The 18196-nt window shown below is 39.9% G+C and overlaps 1 protein-coding gene across 5 annotated transcripts in view; it reads left to right on the plus strand.

Annotated features, from left to right (window-relative positions):
* Nucleotides 1–18196, plus strand: part of LOC122543853 (acylphosphatase-2-like) — a 65267-nt gene that overhangs the window by 31520 nt on the left and 15551 nt on the right. For 4 of the 5 annotated variants that reach the window (XM_043682683.1, XM_043682684.1, XM_043682688.1 and 1 more), the window contains exons 3-4: nt 2466–2557; nt 12815–12924. In XM_043682683.1, the coding sequence (XP_043538618.1) occupies nt 2466–2557; nt 12815–12924 (202 nt within the window). The remainder of the gene's footprint in view (nt 1–2465; nt 2558–12814; nt 12925–18196) is intronic. The other variant, XM_043682685.1, reaches the window with a different exon arrangement.

The raw sequence follows: 18196 nt of genomic DNA on the forward strand, positions 1-18196 counted from the left end.
TAGAATAGAGTAGAATGGGTGAGTGGGGGAGGGGATGAAGGTGATAGGTCAGGGAGGAGAGGGTGGCCCATCACCTTCATCCCCTCCCCCACTCACCCATTGTACTCTATGCTACTTTCTCCCCACCCCCACCCTCTAGCTTACCTCTCCACGCTTCAGGCTCTCTGCCTTTATTCCTGATGAAGGGCTTTTGCCCGAAACGTCGATTTTACTGCTCCTTAGATGCTGCCGAAACTGCTGTGCTCTTGCGGCACCACTAAAACAGAATCTGGTTTCCAGCATCTGCAGTCATTGAGTTTGCCTAGAACCCACAGAGTACCTGACAGTTACCAATAATATACACTCTCATCTTCAGACAAGAACCCATTATCTAAGCAGATTGTTCCCATTCTAGTCACAGAATAGTCGAATTCTTAGCATCTAAGATTAATCTGACTTATTCTATATTGGAGAATCACTTTCTGACATAACTAAAGACCTTTTCACCTAGATTGCAATGCACTGCAGTGGCATTTTATTCTCTTTTATTCACCGTTGTAGAATAAGTGTCAATCATTAGTTCCTGCCGTAAACTCCAATTCCAGTAAAAGTAGTGAAGAAACTGTAACCTAAAATAAAGAAAAAGTTGAGAGCAAAGGCCAATCTGTGAAAAAGATAATATAAATTCTCCAGGTTCAGAATTGCATTCGTTTGAAAGGGAATCTATGCAATTTAAATCGAGAAAGTTGAAGTTGAACTTCGTGATGTTTGTGTGTCAGGGCTTACAGGAGGCTATTTCCATTTGCCAACTGCTATTATTCTCAGTGGAAACTGGGTAGCAGGCAAACAAAGAATGCTTTTTTTTTTGAAAAGCCATCCACCTTCCTGTCTGAGGCCAGTCAAACTTGATTTTTGAGCAGTCTTCAATATAGGCAACTAATTGACCCACTAGAAATGGATTGAAGCCTTGTTAAAATATTGAAATTGCTTTAAACGCCATATTTAGGATCCTGATGTAATATTGGTCTCTCACTGGGGAAAGCACAAACTCCATCTGCTGGTGATGTGAGTGTTGAGCAGCAGAACTTACTGCCCTGAAAGAAAAGATAAACTTTCCTAGCCAGGAATGGTCACTAATTATTGTTTAATTAAAAGGAAGTAGAGATGCTAAGCATCACTAAGCCTCTATATCACTTTTTCATGTATCTTTCCTGACCGTACAAAAATGTTTTCTCCTTCTGATATCTTCTTTGCAACCAGGTATTATTGCCCCCAGACCTTCAATGACTCACTGTCAGATTTTCCACTCCACCTTGCTGTTATCTTCTATTAAGCATGAACCAGTGCTTTTCTTCTGAAAACTGACCACAAAATCATTTTGGACTTCCAATGAACTATATAGATTGAGCAGTGAGATCACTTCACCTACCACCCACTTAATTAATACATTTGGACACAACAGTGTTAATTATTGAGTTCCTTTAGAACAGGTATTAATTGGTTTGAATAAATTAATTGACACCTTTGTTGAAATGGCAGACAAGAAACCTTAATGCATTGTTCAACATCTGTGGACTAATGCTATGGTTCAGGAAATTTGAAAGCTCATTGTTCTCTGTCTAGTGTGTGTCTCTTAGTAAACGTCAGAAGTAGGGAAACAGTTAAGATTGGAGCTACAGGACAATTTTTAAATTAATTTATTTGTGGAAATATTTGCTGATGTGATGAAAATAACAAACAACACAAGAGCCATTGATGTGTATAAATGAGCACGTAATCAAATATTCTGGGCATAATGACCATTTTTAATTAGTGATGCCGAACACTGGAGAAAAACTGAGCATAATAGGATGAAAGTCACCCACTAGTCCACATGAAAGGGTCTCAACTCATGTGATACAGAAAAGCACCCAATTCTAGAAATTGAGTATCAAAACAGCATTTTGTGGAATGTTGCAGGAAGGAGATTAATGGCAAAAATTAAGCATTTTATCAGGACCTGATAGTCACTTGATTTGTCAGAACGCGAATGTCATCTGCCCTTGGACCTAGAGGCAGGAAATGTTTGTCTGTTTTATCTGTGCGAACATATTTTAAGTAGAAGCTTGATTACAGGGGCAGGAGGACATGTGGATCTGGGTGGGGATGTCCAGGGGATTGGCTCTGGGACTTTAGTCAGTTCCATAGCCTGAGAAGAATATTCCATCAGTTGGATGTCAACACTGGGATCCTTTTCCTGAAACAGAGTAATAAGCTGGACTTTAGTGCAGAGGGTCCAGTTTCAAAGTTTGTGAAAGCTTTACAATGATGTTGCCACAGAAGCCAATTCATCTGATGGCCTTGCAGAATCTTGATTTGCATCCAAATCCTCACCTCTGGCTGCTTTGAATTCTTTGGTCTGGCAGTTTTTCAATGTAAGCAAGTCTGCTATGGTCCCTGTCGAGTATCTTAAATTATTAACTATTTTTATTCTGTTCCATTTCTAGGTGTCTTTTTTCGAAAGGTAAGAATGATGAAATCAAAGGAATCTATTTCTTACCTCAGCAAGTTAGATCTTCCAGGGTACAGTGTGTCTAATGTGAGTATTTACTTGAAGGGGGACATTAATACCTGCATTTTCAGAGAAATGAGTAAATGAATAGGTAAGCGTCATCCAGAATAAATCTTCAAATTCATTTGACTAGGCTACTTCGCCACCTCTTGGAAGGTAATAGTTGAAACTTAACACATCGTGCAAGTAAATATGCACATCGTGCATATTTTGTGGCATACATTCTCCTTTTGATGTTACATTAATTCCTGATCACTGTTCTCCTTCAAATAACCCAGTCACTGTCAACTTCCATTTCTTGGTGGAATTTTGCCTCTGGGAGGATATAGATTCAAAGGTATAGATGTAATCTCAGCTGACACTAAAGTGGTATGAGGGAGGTCTTGAGTTGATATTATCTGGAAAAAACAGCAGGAAGTTCTTTCTTCCCTATCCACCATGCTGGGGATCTCCTCAAAAATGCAGCTCGATAAGTCCGGCATAAGTCTATTCCAGTAAGCAGTCATATGAAATAAGCAACAACTAATTTTTTGCTTTCCTTTTGTATGGAAGATAATACAGAACCATTTAAATTATCCAAGTATATGCTGGAGGCAAAGAGTCTCGCCTGCCACTTATCTGAAAACCATGAGCACATTCCCTGTGATTTTGCAGTTTCTGACAGATGAGGTTCCTTGCCGCTGGCACATTTACAAAATTTAGGTCAGTATTTTTGTAAGCAGCAAGAACAACTTACAAGGGCCACGTGCATTTGTGTCAGTAATCATCACTTAGAACTGTCTTCCACAAAAATAACACTAAGATGTTGAGGTGCATCATTAGCTGAATCCTGGAGAATTCTCTGGGGTCAGAACCAGGGCGTGAGCGTGTCACACTTCAAGCAGGTTTCTGGGAAGGAGAACTGGGTGAAGAGATGACAGATTTAAATCACATGGAATTTACAGCACAGAAACTGGCCGTCTGACCTCACTAATCTGGGGTTTAAAATGTCATTTATCCCTCATCCCTTTTCACCCTGCTTCCCCCCCATTCCTTTCTATCCATCAATCATTCTCTTATTTATTTAGAATTACATATTATTTACAACCAGAGACAGTCTATTCAGCAATGGGAGACAAAACTGGAGTTGAAGGTAGAGTTGCATTCTCAATATCATGGTGATTGAACAATGGATTGGCCTGAATGAGGAAAGATTGAAAATGATTTGGAATGACGTTCAACATCAAAGTGAGAGCTTTGTGAAGAATAGGATACAGCGGAAATTTTTTTTTTCAGATCTCCTAATTCAGATTTTATAATTTTCCAATGCTACAAATTCTAGTTTTAATCAAAGAGATATTGGGGGAGGTTGTTATTGTAAAATTACGTTCTCTCCCTCAAATCTAAACAAACGTGTATGAATTTTTTCATCCAAAAGATGAACTAATAGCTTCACCTTCAATATAACTTTCATGTTTTTGTCTTTTCCATTTTGAGTAAACAAAAATTTTTATAGCACAACAAACTAATTCCTTTGTTTTCACTTAAAGATGCATTTTTTGGGAAATCATATTCAAGTTTCTTTTATAGAAATCTTACACTTCATCTGGGACTAGTTTTGCTTTGTTAGAAGCTAAATATTTCTCATCAGGCTTGTCACAGCTGCCTTGATAATTATGATTGACAGGCGCCTTGGCTTAGCATGCAGTTAATCTTATGAAATGCTAATTAAAGAATAAATTGACTCTGTTTTGCCATTTAAGATTTGGACTGAATGAAATCAATGAAACTTCCCTCCTGGAGAAAAAAGAATTAGTATCCTATATATATTGTTTGCTAAGGTACCTGAAAGTTGTTGATGGATGATTATTCTCCTGCAATTGAAATTGGTTATTAAAATACTTACTTCCTTGAGCCATCTGCTATGATTTATACGTGCCATTGATAATGTTGCCAGTTGATCCATGAATAATCATAACAGTGTTGACTTCTCTCAGGCTGCTGATTGCTTCCTGGATTAAATGAGATTTTTGTATCCGTAACCACCATCTTTAGTTATTTATTATCTACCTTCATTATGACTTGATTTTATTGGCAATGTTCTGTTGTGCAAAGAAAAGATACTGATTTGGTTCTGTTGAATGCATTTCCAGTTGTTTTTACAACTTGGTATTGCCATGAGATAATTTCAAACTTTTTGAAAGAAATATCTTCAAATCTTTAAAAGTGATGCTTATAATTATTCTCTCCTATGCCCTTGCTTCTGACATGGAATTCTTAGTGATTGTAGAAATCAGTAAAATGGAAGAAGCTTTACTGCTCAGCATCTTAATCTTCGTTTCTCTAATTTTTTTTATGTTTCTTTCGCTGCAGAACATGGCCAGGTTGCCTGCCTATTTATTACTCAGCAATAGAAATTAAGAATGTGTCTTTTTGGGAAACTTGGGTATATCTGGCTACCCTACCTTTTTATAACCATATTGAGAAAGATGCACATAAGTGCACACCGAAAGCATTAGTTCATGAGCTGACAAAATTTAATTGAATTTGGCTTTAGTCCTCTCTGCGCCAAACTTTGTACCAAGATCACAGCATTTCTCCTTGTGTCAGCTCAGTGTCATGTCCCGAATAAAGGCATACATGAAAGCACAGAGAATTCATAGAGGTAACTATATTGTGCCTGTTAATTAGCTCATTTGGCTGGGCAGCTGAATTATAATGCAGAATAACAGCAACAGCATGGGTTCAGTTCTCACACTGACTGAGATTAACATGAAGGAACCTCCTTCTCAACCTGTTCCCTCACTGAAGAATGGTGATCCTCCATTTAAACCACCACCAATAGTCTGTCTGTAATGAGAGAGCAGCCTGTAATCCAGAAGGATTATGGTAACTTTATCTTTACCATCAAATAAAATCATGGCCAATCTGGTGTGGTTTCACCTCCAGCTCCACTTTGCTGTCTGCACCCTATAACCCTTGTCTGACCAGTCTGTCAAAATATCTATCAAACTCAGCATTGAATGCATTTAAACACTCTTCACCCTTTTGCCTTTTGGGGAAGAGATTTCCCCTTTCTAATTACCTTTTTAAGAGAAAAAAAATCTCCTTACCTGTCTTAAAAAGGAGTTCTCTTGTTTCTAAACAAATATCCTGATTAGCTTCAGTCTCCTCCACCCTATCCAGGGTCTTGCAAATATTGTGTGTTTCAATTAGATTATCTCTCAATCTTCAAAATTCTAATGGATCTAAGTGCAACCTATTCAGCTTTTCTAAATAAGATAAGTCCCTCTTCTCAGGTCTTCATAAGGTAAACCCTTTGTTACAGTTCACCCCAGAAAATGTGACTGTTTTCTCCTGGAATGATTTCTAAAAGAAATTCAAAGTGAAACTTGTGAAGTTGGAAACTTGAAAATTAGTGTGTGTTTAGGGTTTAAAGAGGTGTACTTTAAGTTGCATGCTAACAGAGAGGCCCCCAAAATTAGAATTACGTAGAAGTTTACAGCATGTAATAGCCCATTCTGTCTGTCTGATGGTGCTGTTACTTATGCTCTAATGAGTCATCTCTCAACTTTTGTTAATCTCACTGAATCAGCATATGTCTATTTTTAATCCCTTGTGTTTATCCAGCTCCATTTAAAAGCATCTGTACTGTTTACCTCAGCCACTCCCGATTCTAGTGAGTTCCGTGTTCTCACCCCTCTGAACAGAGGTTTCTCATGAATTATTGCTTTTATAATATGTTATTGGATATATTAATAATAGTCTTGAATTTGTGGTCCAGAATTATAGACTAATTTAGATATTTTTGCTGCAGTTACATGGGATTTCAGTTATGACTGAGATTCAACAGGAAAAACACTTAAAAATGCATCAATGTGTGACAATGCAGTTGCTGAAGCAGGAGCAAAAAAACACCAAAAATGTCAATGATTTTTGTAATAAATTTGTGGATTTCCCATGATTTTACCCTCACTAAGTTAGTATTACAATATATATCCCATCGCTGATGCTGTAGGTACAGGAGCGAGGATATGAAGCTTCTGATTTTCCACATATATCATCTGCATATTTGGACTTGGATGTCCAAGTATGAAGTGTATAATTTGTCGAGCAAACAGTAATGCTAATTCCCTGTGATAACTGAGCACAGCATCATCAAATCATAGCCCTAAAAATATATTATAACATTTAGCCTATTTTTAATTGACACTAATAGTGAACAGAAACTTATCTCCTACATTTTCTTCCCCATTTAATAAAATTGGAAGCACTTTTTCTGAATCTATCACTATAAGAAATTTCACAAACTGAATTTTGCCTTCCAACATTATCCTGACTTAGTAAATGTGCATAACTGGAATTATCCTAGAATCAGTGTATTCTGAGGGCATGATTCACCAAAGAAGATAATCTAGTGTTAGCATATATGAATGATAGTTTTTATATCTTCATACTTCTCCATTGGAGAGTGTCATGAAGTAATATGTGAAGTCTTATTTCTACATTCTTGGGTTGTGTATATATACTAACTCACAAGCTGATTAACAGTTTGACAATTCTTTACACAACCTTTAACCATCCCAGTACCAACCGTTAGAGTTGTTAGTTAAATACAGTGTTTTCTGAGATCCCAGAATCCATACTATTCAGGAGGTGTAGACTACATCCACTTAGATGCAAGCATTTTGCTGGATGCCACCCAGAATTCAGAGCCAAAGGTCTGGTTCCCAGTCCTCCTCTCTAAGACAGTCTAGAATTTTGCCTGATCAAAGACAGTCTGGCTATCCAAAACTGAAACCTCACTCACACAGCATTGGTTCAGATAACTAGGAATATTAGGCAGCATTTTGAAAAACAGTTCCTGCAAATTTGTGTGCTACAAAACTCTGAAACATAACAAAGGCATCAATATGGACAAGCTGATAAAAGATGGCAATGAAGGAGGATGGAGGATAGCAAATGTTGTCCCCTTATTCAAGAAGCGGAGTAGAGACAACCCTGGTAATTATTGACCAGTGAGCCTTACTTTGGTTGTGGGTAAAGTGTTGGAAAAGGTTATAAGAGAGAGGATTTATAATCATCTAGGAAGGGATAAGTTGATTAGGAGTAGTCAACACAGTTTTCTGAAGAGTAGGTTGTACCTCACAAACTTTATTGAGTTCTTTGAGAAGGTGACCAAACAGGTGGGTGAGGGTAAAGTGGTTGATATGATGTATATGGATTTCAGTAAAACATTTGATAAGATATCCCACGGTAGACTATTGCAGAAAATATGGAGGTATGGGATTGAGGGTTATTTAGCGGTTTGGGATCAGAAATTGGCTAGCTGAAAGAAGACAGGGTGGTGGTTGATGGGAAATGTTCATCCTGGAGTTCAGATACTAGTGGTGTACCACAAGGATCTGTTTTGGGACCACTGCTGTTTATCATTTTTATGAATGATCTGGATGAGGGCATAGAAGAATGGGTTAGTAAATTTGCAGATGACACTAAGGTCAGTGGAGTTGTTGATAATGCTGAAGGATGTTACAGGTTACAGAGGGACATTGGTAAGCTGCAGAGCTGGGCTGAGAGATGGCAAATGGAGTTTAATGCAGAAAAGTGTGAGGTGATTCACTTTGGAAGGAGTAACAGGAATAAAGAATACTGGGGTAATGGTAAGATTCTTGGTAGGATGGATGAGCAGAGAGATCATGGTATCCATGTACATAGATCCCTGAAAGTTGCCACCCAGGTTGATAGGGTTGTTAAGAATGCATACAGTGTGTTAGCTTTTATTAGTAGAGGGATTGAGTTTCAGAGCCGTGAAATAATGTGGCAGTTGTTGAAAACTCTGGTGCGGCCATACTTGGAGTATTGCACACAGTTCTGATCACTGCATTTTAGGAAGGCTGTGGAAGCGTTGGAAAGGGTTCAGAGGAGATTTACTAAGATGTTGCCTGGTATGAAGGAAAGGTCTTTATGAAAAAAGACTAAGGGACTTGAGACTGTTTTTGTTAGTGAGAAGAATGTTGAGAGGTGACTTAATTGATAAGATAATCAGAGTGTTAGATAGGGTGGACAGTGAGAGCCTTTTTCCTCAGATGGCGATTGCGAGCACGAGGGGACATAGCTTCAAATTGAGGGCTGATAGACATAGGATAGCTGTCAGAGGTAGGTCCTTTACTCAATAGTAGGGGTGTGGAATGCCCTGCCTGCAACAGTAGTTGATTTGCCAACTTTAAGGGCATTTAAATGGTCATTGGATAAACAAGTGAATGAAAACGGAATAGTGTAGGTTAGATGGGCTTCAGATTGGTTTCACAGGTCAGCGCAACATTGAGGGCCAAAGGATCTGTACTGCACTGTAATGTTCTATGAACACAACTAAGGGTGCAACAGATAGGAGTTTATGATGTAGTTGCTGAATTACCTTTGCCCATTGAGTGAGCTAGTGATTAGGCTCTTATTGAATAAACGTTCTTCTGAATTCCCGTTCTTGATCTTCAATTTTCCCTCAACACAGACGTCTTGAACTGCCAAAAATATGTTTCCTGTCTTGTTCTACAGTCTGTCCAGAACCACTGGAGCACTCTTTGGACACTGCTTGGCTGAAGTGCTATTAATTTTTATTCTATTGAATGATATTGGTATCTCTTGCTTCTTTTTGTTACCCTTTCCCAATCAACAATGCATGACCCATGACTGTACAATCTAATGGTTCTAACAAGTAGCTGACTGCTTGTCTGTGACAAGCTCCTGAGATTGAAGTGGTGAACTGGCAGTGGCTTTGAGTGGTTCTTCTGCAGGCTGGTACTTTGGTCGCTACAGAATAATCTGGTTGTGCTTTATTTCTTGCTATGCAGACATTGGAGGTCGGAGGAAAATTCTGAATGTGCTGTCATTCTGAGTGTCAGTGGCTGCCGTGGCTACTGTCACATTATATTCACCAATCTATGCGATACAAGAGTTAATAGCAAGGAGATTCTATTAAATGAATGTTCATTGATGCTCTTCTTTTCTCTCCAGCCTTCAAATCCATACTGATTGTACCATCTGTTTTGTAACTTACTCTCTCTCCGAATATGTGGACCTTTCTACCTCTATGTCGGTCTTTTGCTATTTGGTGTCAACTCATTTCTAATTCCTCATTTCTGAGGCATTGCATAATCGGGAACTTTTCGAGACAAAATTAGGTAGCTGAAGGGAGTGTACAAACCTTCAGACAACGTCCATTCAAACCTTCAAGTACCCCTTTCCTCCTGTAATAACGAAGAGTCTGCTGATACACACTGGACTTGCCAGCTATGACAGGATCCACTGAAATGAATTGAAGGTTGTCTTCGGTCCCCAGGGACTGGCTGAGAAGAATTATTGAATAAGCTCATCTTGCATCTCAGTGTTAGTTCTACTTTGTGCAGGCAATCTTAAACCTTCACCTAGGTTTCTCAATCAAAAGAAAAACATTGTTTATAGGTTTTATAGGTTTTGTTTTCCTTCTTGATGTGTGAAGAGTTACGCAGCAAGTAATCAAGAAAGTTCATATAGGCATACTCTGGATTATGGCTGAAAATGTGTTGCTGGAAAAGCGCAGCAGGTCAGGCAGCATCCAAGGAGCAGGAGAATCAACGTTTCGGGCATGAGCCCTTCTTCAGGAATGAGGAGAGTGTGCCAAGCAGGCTAAGATAAAAGGTAGGGAGGAGGGACTTGGGGGAGGAAGATGAGGCTCTTCCTCCAGCCGTCGTGTTGGAGGAGTCCAAGGACCTGCATGTCCTTGGTGGAGTGGGAGGGGGAAGTTGAAGTGTTGAGCCACGGGGTGGTTGGGTTGGTTGGTCCGGGTGTCCCAATGGTGTTCTCTGAAACGTTTCAGAGAACGTTCCTACTTGCAGAGTGTATCCTTAAAATGATAAGAATGATCCTCTTTGTAAGTACAAACTTTCACAATTCGGACATTCGTAAGTCAGGAAATTCCCTGTGGACTGTTAAGTTTTGTTGCCAGGGGAATTGAATTCAGGAGTAGGGAGAGTATACCTCACTTATACAGGGCATTGGTGAGACTGCATCTGGAGGACTGTGTACAGGTACTGGTTACAGTACTTGCATAAGGAAGTCTACTATGCTTGCATAAGGATGTCAATATGCTGGAAGTAATTCAGAGAAGATTTACTAGTCTAATACCTGGAATGAGCAGATTGCATTGTGAGGAAAGGCTAGGCCTGTATCCACTGGAGTTTAGAAGAGACAGGTGACTTGTGGAAGAATCTGGGGGTCATAATTTAAAAATAAGGGGTCACCAATTTAAGACAGAGATGAGGAAAAGATTTTTATATCAAAATTTTCTGAGTTGTGAGTCTTTGACTTCCCTTCCTCAAAAGGCAGTCAATGCAGAATCTTTATATATTCTTATGGCAGAGGTAGACAACTTCTTGATTACCAAGGGGATGAAAAATTATTGGGTATATGCAGGAATGTTGAGTTGAGGTTGAAATCAGATCAGCCATGATCTTATTGAACAGCAAAGTAGGTGCGAAGAGCTGAGTGGCCTACTTTTGTTCATTGAGGAGAAAGTGAGGTCTGCAGATGCTGGAGATCAGAGATGGAAATGTGTTGCTGGAAAAGCGCAGCAGGTCAGGCAGCATCTAGGGAACAGGAGAATCGACGTTTCGGGCATTAGCCCTTCTTCAGGCTAATGCCCGAAACGTCGATTCTCCTGTTCCCTAGATGCTGCCTGACCTGCTGCGCTTTTCCAGCAACACATTTCCATCTCTACTTTTGTTCATTGCTCATCCACTGCATAATTGTTTACGACATTGCCAATGTTTTTCCTTGTGATTCCCAACAATTTGAAATAACCACACCTTTAGACTGAAATGCTGGTGCTTTATCAAATGTATTTCTTAGATTATACAGTGAGCTGTTGACATATATAGTTAGTTTGATACAGAGACTATAGTATATTAATACGAGATATGGCCCTCTGGATATACTGCTGATGAATACATATGAATGAAAACGTAGTTCCTAAATCATATTGGATTAATTTTGCGAAATAGCAGCTGCTCTCAGGGACAGAAATTATCCACTGTACTTTGAAAATCCGTAATCTAGGTCTGATAAATGGGCCATTATAATAGACTATTATCTCTTTCCCCTGGGCCACAATGTCTCTGTTGGAGGAAGAATGGCTTCAAATGCTTTAATGAGTTTTAACTTGGGGGATGATAATCGGGCAACTGTCCTCCAGTTTTTGCAGTGCACTCAGCCAGCAGTTATTTGACAAGTAACCAAGACCAGACTAGTCTAGTTGACATCCTGAACATTGACCTTTAATGCACTGAGAACTGTAAGCTCCCCTTTTAAATTCAACAGTCGAGGCCTGAAAGTGTTCCAACCCTATGTCAGCAAAACTATGATGGACAGCAGATTGAATTTCAGCACAAAGTCAGTAAACAATAGTGAAAGCAGCTTATAAACAAGTTTTCATGTTCACATTAACCTGTTTTCATGTTGTTCACATTAATCTGTTTCCTGGTCCATTTGTGACATTTTCAGATGTCCCTTGAAACAATACTTAGAGGAATCCTACACACCATTCAGGCCTGTGAAAGTCTACTAAATGTCAAAGTATAATTGAGGCTTAGAAGGAGGCCATTCAGCCCATCATGTCAGTTCTGGAGCAATTCAACTAATGACACTCTCCCACTTCTGCTTCTCGCCCTGCATGTTCTTCCAATTCAGTCAATAATTCAATTTCTTAATTGAATCTGCAACTTGCACAATATTAGGCTGTCTATTCGAGATCCCAACCACTTGCTGCATAAAAAATATTTTTTGCTTGTGTCCCATGTCCCCTCTGGTGCTCAATCCTTCGGGAATGGTTTCTCTCTACCTACACTGTGCATACCCCTCATGATTTTGGGCACTTCTATCAAATCTCCTCTTGACATTTTCTGAGGAGAACAGTCTCAACCTCTCCAGTCTGTAGCTGAAGTTCCTAACGCAAATCCTTGGAATTAGTCTCAAGAATATTTTCTACAATCTCTCCTATCTCTTCACATCATTACTAAATTGCAGTGGTCAGAACCGAAAACAGTACTTCAGTTGAGGCTGAACTAATGTTTCAACATAATATCCTTACTTTTGTAATCTATACCCTTATTAACAAAGCAGATTGCTGTATGCTTTAAGTATCTGTTCCCCAACCTGTAATGGCACCCTGAATGACTTCTACACACATAGACTTAGATCCCTCTGTACCCATTTCCCCTGTTGTGTTGTCACATACTGTATCAGTAATATTTTATTGTTTTGATTTTTTTTCAGTATACTGAGGAACAGGCCAGAAAGCTAGGCCTGGTTGGTTGGGTAAAGAACACAGCGAGAGGCACAGTGACTGGACAGGTGCAAGGATCAGTTGAAAACGTCAATTTTATGTGAGTAGTACAAGGTGGAAATGATGCCGTGTTCAACGTGCATCTTTAACATTCGAATTTGGGAGCACCATTATGTTCTATGCATTATAGTATAAGCAAATGTGGCCTGAAGAACTATATTACTCTTGATGGGTCGTGGGCGTAAACAAATGGTCCCTGCAATTATAGTAATGTTCTGCTTTGCTAAGACCTGAACGGAATATTGCCCTCCCAAGAAGAGGAGGGGAAAGTGGGAGGCAGATAATTGAGCAAATTAGAATCAGGGAGATTCCCATTCCCTTCCTGCCATCTCAGAAATTAAGTTCTGGGTGGAGTATTTTCTGATTAGCGATGTTATTACATGCCTCCCAGACTAGTTGGAACTCAGGCCCCCTGGCTCAGATAGGGACACTATCAAGAGCCCTAGAGTCCTGGAAAGGAAAACCTATAGTCAACCTTGGTCCCCTGTCAATATATTAAGGACTATTTCAGGGTCTCATCCTATGATGGGCTGTAATTGGTTCAACGACTGAGAGAAAGTGAGGACAGCAGATGCTGGAGAGTCAGAGTTGAAAATTATGGTGTTGGAAAAAGCACAGCTGGTTGGGTTGCATCCGAGGAGCAAGAGAGTCGATGTTTTAGGCATAAGCCCTTCATCAGAATTCCTGATGAAGGGCTAATGCCTGAAATGTCGACTTTCTTGCTCCCCAGATGCTGTCTGACTTGCTGTGTTTTTTCCAGCACCACACTTTTCGACTGTAATTAATTCAGCTCCAGGCATGAAAGAACCAGTTTACCTGACTTGCAGACCTGATGTGTGGGCTGTGTTCTTGTTGGGTGTGGTGGTCTCCATTCTGTACTAAACTGAGCAGTACTAAGGAACTGAAGTTAGCCTCCCTGACATTGTTTCAAACCCTAGTAACTTATCCAAACACCACCTACCTTTCTTTCCCCTAGTCCTCTGACTGGGGTCTGGAGGCTGGTGTTCCAGCAGTAACAAAAATTCTTCCTGCTCTGGCTTCATATTTTTAACAGATTCTGTCTATCAGTCAGCTGATTAAAGTAAGATCCAATAATGATCCAGTAAGCTCTAAACAACATTGGCAGATATATGGGAAGATATATGGGAAAATGTGAAGAAACTCACAATATGTAATAAAGCGCAGGCCATGCAATTGAAGATTTTACACAGGACTCATATGGCACCAGACAGGCTAGCCAAATTCAAGAGAGGAACGTCTCCTGATGTCCCAAATGTAAAATTAGTATAGGCACTCTTACACTCTGCTTTTGGTCATGTTACAAGATCCGAAGATATTGGAGTGGCATAGTAAGGGAGCTGAATAAAATCTTGGGAATTGAAGTCAAGGTGGATCTGGTATTTCTTCTTCTGGGGCTGCCAAACTTGCCCTCTCTGGGGAACATGGCAAGAGGTTGTGTAACGTTCTTACGCACTGTGCGAGGAAGAACACTCTAATGAATTGGATATTAGAAAAAACCCCAGGTCTTATGGGATGGTGCAGACTGGTGATGTAGCATCTCCCCTGAGACTATCATAAAAATATGGTGCACCACAAAACGGAGCAGTTTTATAAGACGTGGCGATCCTTCCTAAATTATATAGATGCAGACTTATCGGCAACATTAACCAGGGCCATGGTATAGCTGTGGGAATCGGATTGGGTGCCCGTAGGGCCCTGGGAGTGTGAAGTTGTGAAAATATGGGTACAGTGACTGGTGCTCCCAGGGATGGAAGCTTCAGTGGAGGTGCGGTGAGTGAAATAGACTAAGGTAATGTGATGTAATTTAGTTTAACTTGAATTCAGCTTAATTTAACCTTTATTTATTTTGATTGTAGTTTCGTTTCAGTAGATACGTTTGTTCTTGTAGAATAGCAGGTAGTTTATTATTAATAGTGTTGTGATATGACACAGTTGTACTGCCTCTATCCTTTTGTATTCGGGTTTTTAAATATATATATGTAGTTGTTTTTGTAAAAGATTTGCAAAAGATTTTAATAACAATAATGGAAAAACAACATTGGCAATGAGCTTTTCTCCACTAAACTTGGTCTGAAATTTTTTCCTTTGGTTTTTTTGGGAGCAGTGAATTTGTAAAAGAGTTTCTGAGGGTTTTGTGGGTAGATAGATAATTTGCTTCTTGTGGTGGCAAGAATTATGATAATGATTTAAATAAGATAAGTAATTCTAATTCATCACATGTTTATAGGCAACATTAAAATAAAAATAAAGTTAAAATAATAATAGGGTTGCACAGTTATGAAAATCTGGCTGTAAAAATAATTACAACACTTTGTAAAATCTAGATCTTAAATACACAATAAAAATGAAAAGTCTACTACATTCTGCATTTTGTATTAAAATCCAAAGATGATGTTAACAGGTTGTGTTAATTAAATTTTCAGTAATTTACATAATAGTTATCTCTTTTCTAGGATATTGGCTGTGTCACAGTCTATTTGTTCCATACCTTAACTTGTAGAATGGTGTCACTTGTTCCTTATTTCCATTACATATTTACTTCACGGAATCATAGAATGGTGCAGCAAGAGACCCATTGTGTCAGCACTGGCTCTTCATAGAGTCATGAAGATGTACAGCATGGAAACAGACCCTTCAGTCTAACCCGTTCATGCCGACCAGATATCCCAACCCAATCTCGTCCCAATGCCAGCACCCGGCCCATATCCCTCCAAACCCTTCCTATTCATATACCCATCCAGGTGCCTCTTAAATGTTGCAATTGTACCAGCCTCCACCACTTCCTCTGGCAGCTCATTCCATACACGTACCACCCTCTGCATGAAAAAGTTGCCCCTTGGGTCTCTTTCCCCTCTCACCCTAAACTTATGCCCTCTAGTTCTGAACTTCCCGACCCCAGGGAAAATACTGTGTCTATTTACCCTATCCATGCCCCTCATAATTTTGTAAACCTCTATAAGGTCACCCCTCAGCCTCCGCACTCCAGGGAAAACAGCCCCAGTCTGTTCAGCCTCTCCCTATAGCTCAAATCCTCCAACCCTGGCAACATCCTTGTAAATCTTTTCTGAACCCTTTCAAGTTTCACAAGAGGTACAGTTAGTAAGTTTGCAGATGACATCAAAATTGGAGGTGTAGTGGACAGCGAAGAGGGATACCTCCAATTACAACAGGATCTTGACCAGATGGGCCAGTGGGCTGAGAAGTGGCAGATAGAGTTTAATTCAGATAAATGCAAGGTGCTACATTTTGGGAAAGCAAATCTTAGCAGGACTTCTACACTGAATGGTAAGATCCTAGGGAGTGTTGCTGAACAAAGAGACCTTAGAGTGCAGGTTCATAGCTCCTTGAAAGTGGATTCGCAGGTAGATAGGATAGTGAAGAAGGCGTTTGGTATGCTTTCTTTTATTGGTCAGAGTATTGAGTACAGGAGTTGGGAGGCCATGTTGCAGCTGTACAGGACATTGGTTAGGCCACTGTTGGAATATTGCATGCAATTCTGGTCTCCTTCCTATCGTCACATGAGCATTATGATTTGGTGCCATTCTTCTGCCCTTTCCCGATACAATGCCCTCTTGAATGCATCATTTGTGCTTGCTGTTGCCACACTTCCAGGCAGTGCATCCCAGACATGAACAACTCATCGTGTGAACAAGTCTTTTTTTCTTTCTTTTTGCAAATCACTTTAGATCTGTGCTCTCTCCTTCTTGATCCTTCTACCAGTAGGAACAATTTCTCCCTACCTACTCAATCTGGCCACCTAATGATTTTGAAAACTTCTACCATATTTCCTCTTAGCTTCTTCTCTCCAAGGATAACAGTTCTAACCTCTCCAATCCGTCCTCATAACTGAAGTTTCTCATACCTGGAATCTTCTTATAAAATTTCGGTTGGTTATGGCAGCACACAGTGGCATTAGGTGGTGAAATTAAATATTTTTCTCATAAGGTCCATACAGAACTTCTGCTGCCTTATTGAGTGTGTTTTAATATTTGATTTGATATTGGTTTTGCTTGTCTACTTTTGGATATTATTGTATGCAAAATGTATAATTTAAAAATTGTTGGATCTTGTGGTATACACATTTTTAGAAGATCAAAAAGCGTAATGTTGTGTAAATGCACAACATGTTACTCTAATGGTGTATCTGAATCCTTTTAAGGCTACAAAATCAAAACGTTGTTCAGTGTGTATAGCCTCGGGCCAATAAGAATTGTTGCTTGGTGTGAATGCTCTGCAGTTTGTAAAAACATTTGTCAATTTCAAGCTATGTTAAACACTCTGAGGTTTGAGCAAATATATGGGTATATTTGATTTATTCAGTTATGGCAGGCCATTGGTCCTGGAACACTGACCATGGAGAGGTTTGGCGGGGGGGGGAGGATGTACGTTTTGTCTCCAATTTTGAAGTTCTAGCAACGGCAAAACTGTCAGTGTTTATTCTGGATCAGTGGTGCTGGAAGAGCACAGCAATTCAGGCAGCATCCGAGGACAGGCAAAATCGACGTTTCGGGCAAAAGCCCTTCATCAGGAATAAAGGCAGAGAGCCTTTATGTTTATGTTCAATTTTACCCTCTCAGGCAACATGTTCCATATTTGACCCATCCCCTGGGTAATTTGCTTTTCCATCAGATCCTCGCGAAATGCTTCATTTTTCACTTTAACCTTAATTCAATTGGTCTAAGACATGCCTACATCGCGGAAGTATTTATCACAATCGGCCCAGTCTATATCACTCACCATTATGTCTGCATCAATTGCCCCCTTAGCCTCTTCTGCTCCACAGACCCCAAACAAAAGTTAACTTTTTGCTGAGACCTCTCACTTCAGGGAACATCCCGTGAAACCTCTCTGCAATCTCTGCAGTGCAATTGTTCCCTGCCGATTTTGTAGCGATTGGACCCGCGCAGACTGTGGACTAACCATATCTTTCTTTAGAGTCTGCAACAATACTTCCTTCCTCCTATATTCCACCCTGTGGCTGATGATTATGCTTCCTTACGAACTTGCAGATGCAAGGACTACTGGGTTTTCAGTTCAGTACAACAGTGAACCTTTCATCGTTTTAAGTAAAGGTCCTGCTGAGAGCCCTGTCATTGACGGTGCCAGGAATCTTCACTGCCAAAACAAAACTTTCCTGAGCATAACGCACCGCCTTTCCCCCGGTACCTCCCGCTATATGCCTCATCATTAGAGCAGATGCGATCGGGAGGTAAGCTAAGAGAATGGAAGAGAGTCCATTCAGGTAGGATACTGTGACGATGCATAATAAATGTAACAGTGGAAATTGAAAG

Source organism: Chiloscyllium plagiosum, chromosome 45, assembly GCF_004010195.1.
Source record: "Chiloscyllium plagiosum isolate BGI_BamShark_2017 chromosome 45, ASM401019v2, whole genome shotgun sequence".
Lineage (NCBI taxonomy): Eukaryota > Metazoa > Chordata > Chondrichthyes > Orectolobiformes > Hemiscylliidae > Chiloscyllium > Chiloscyllium plagiosum.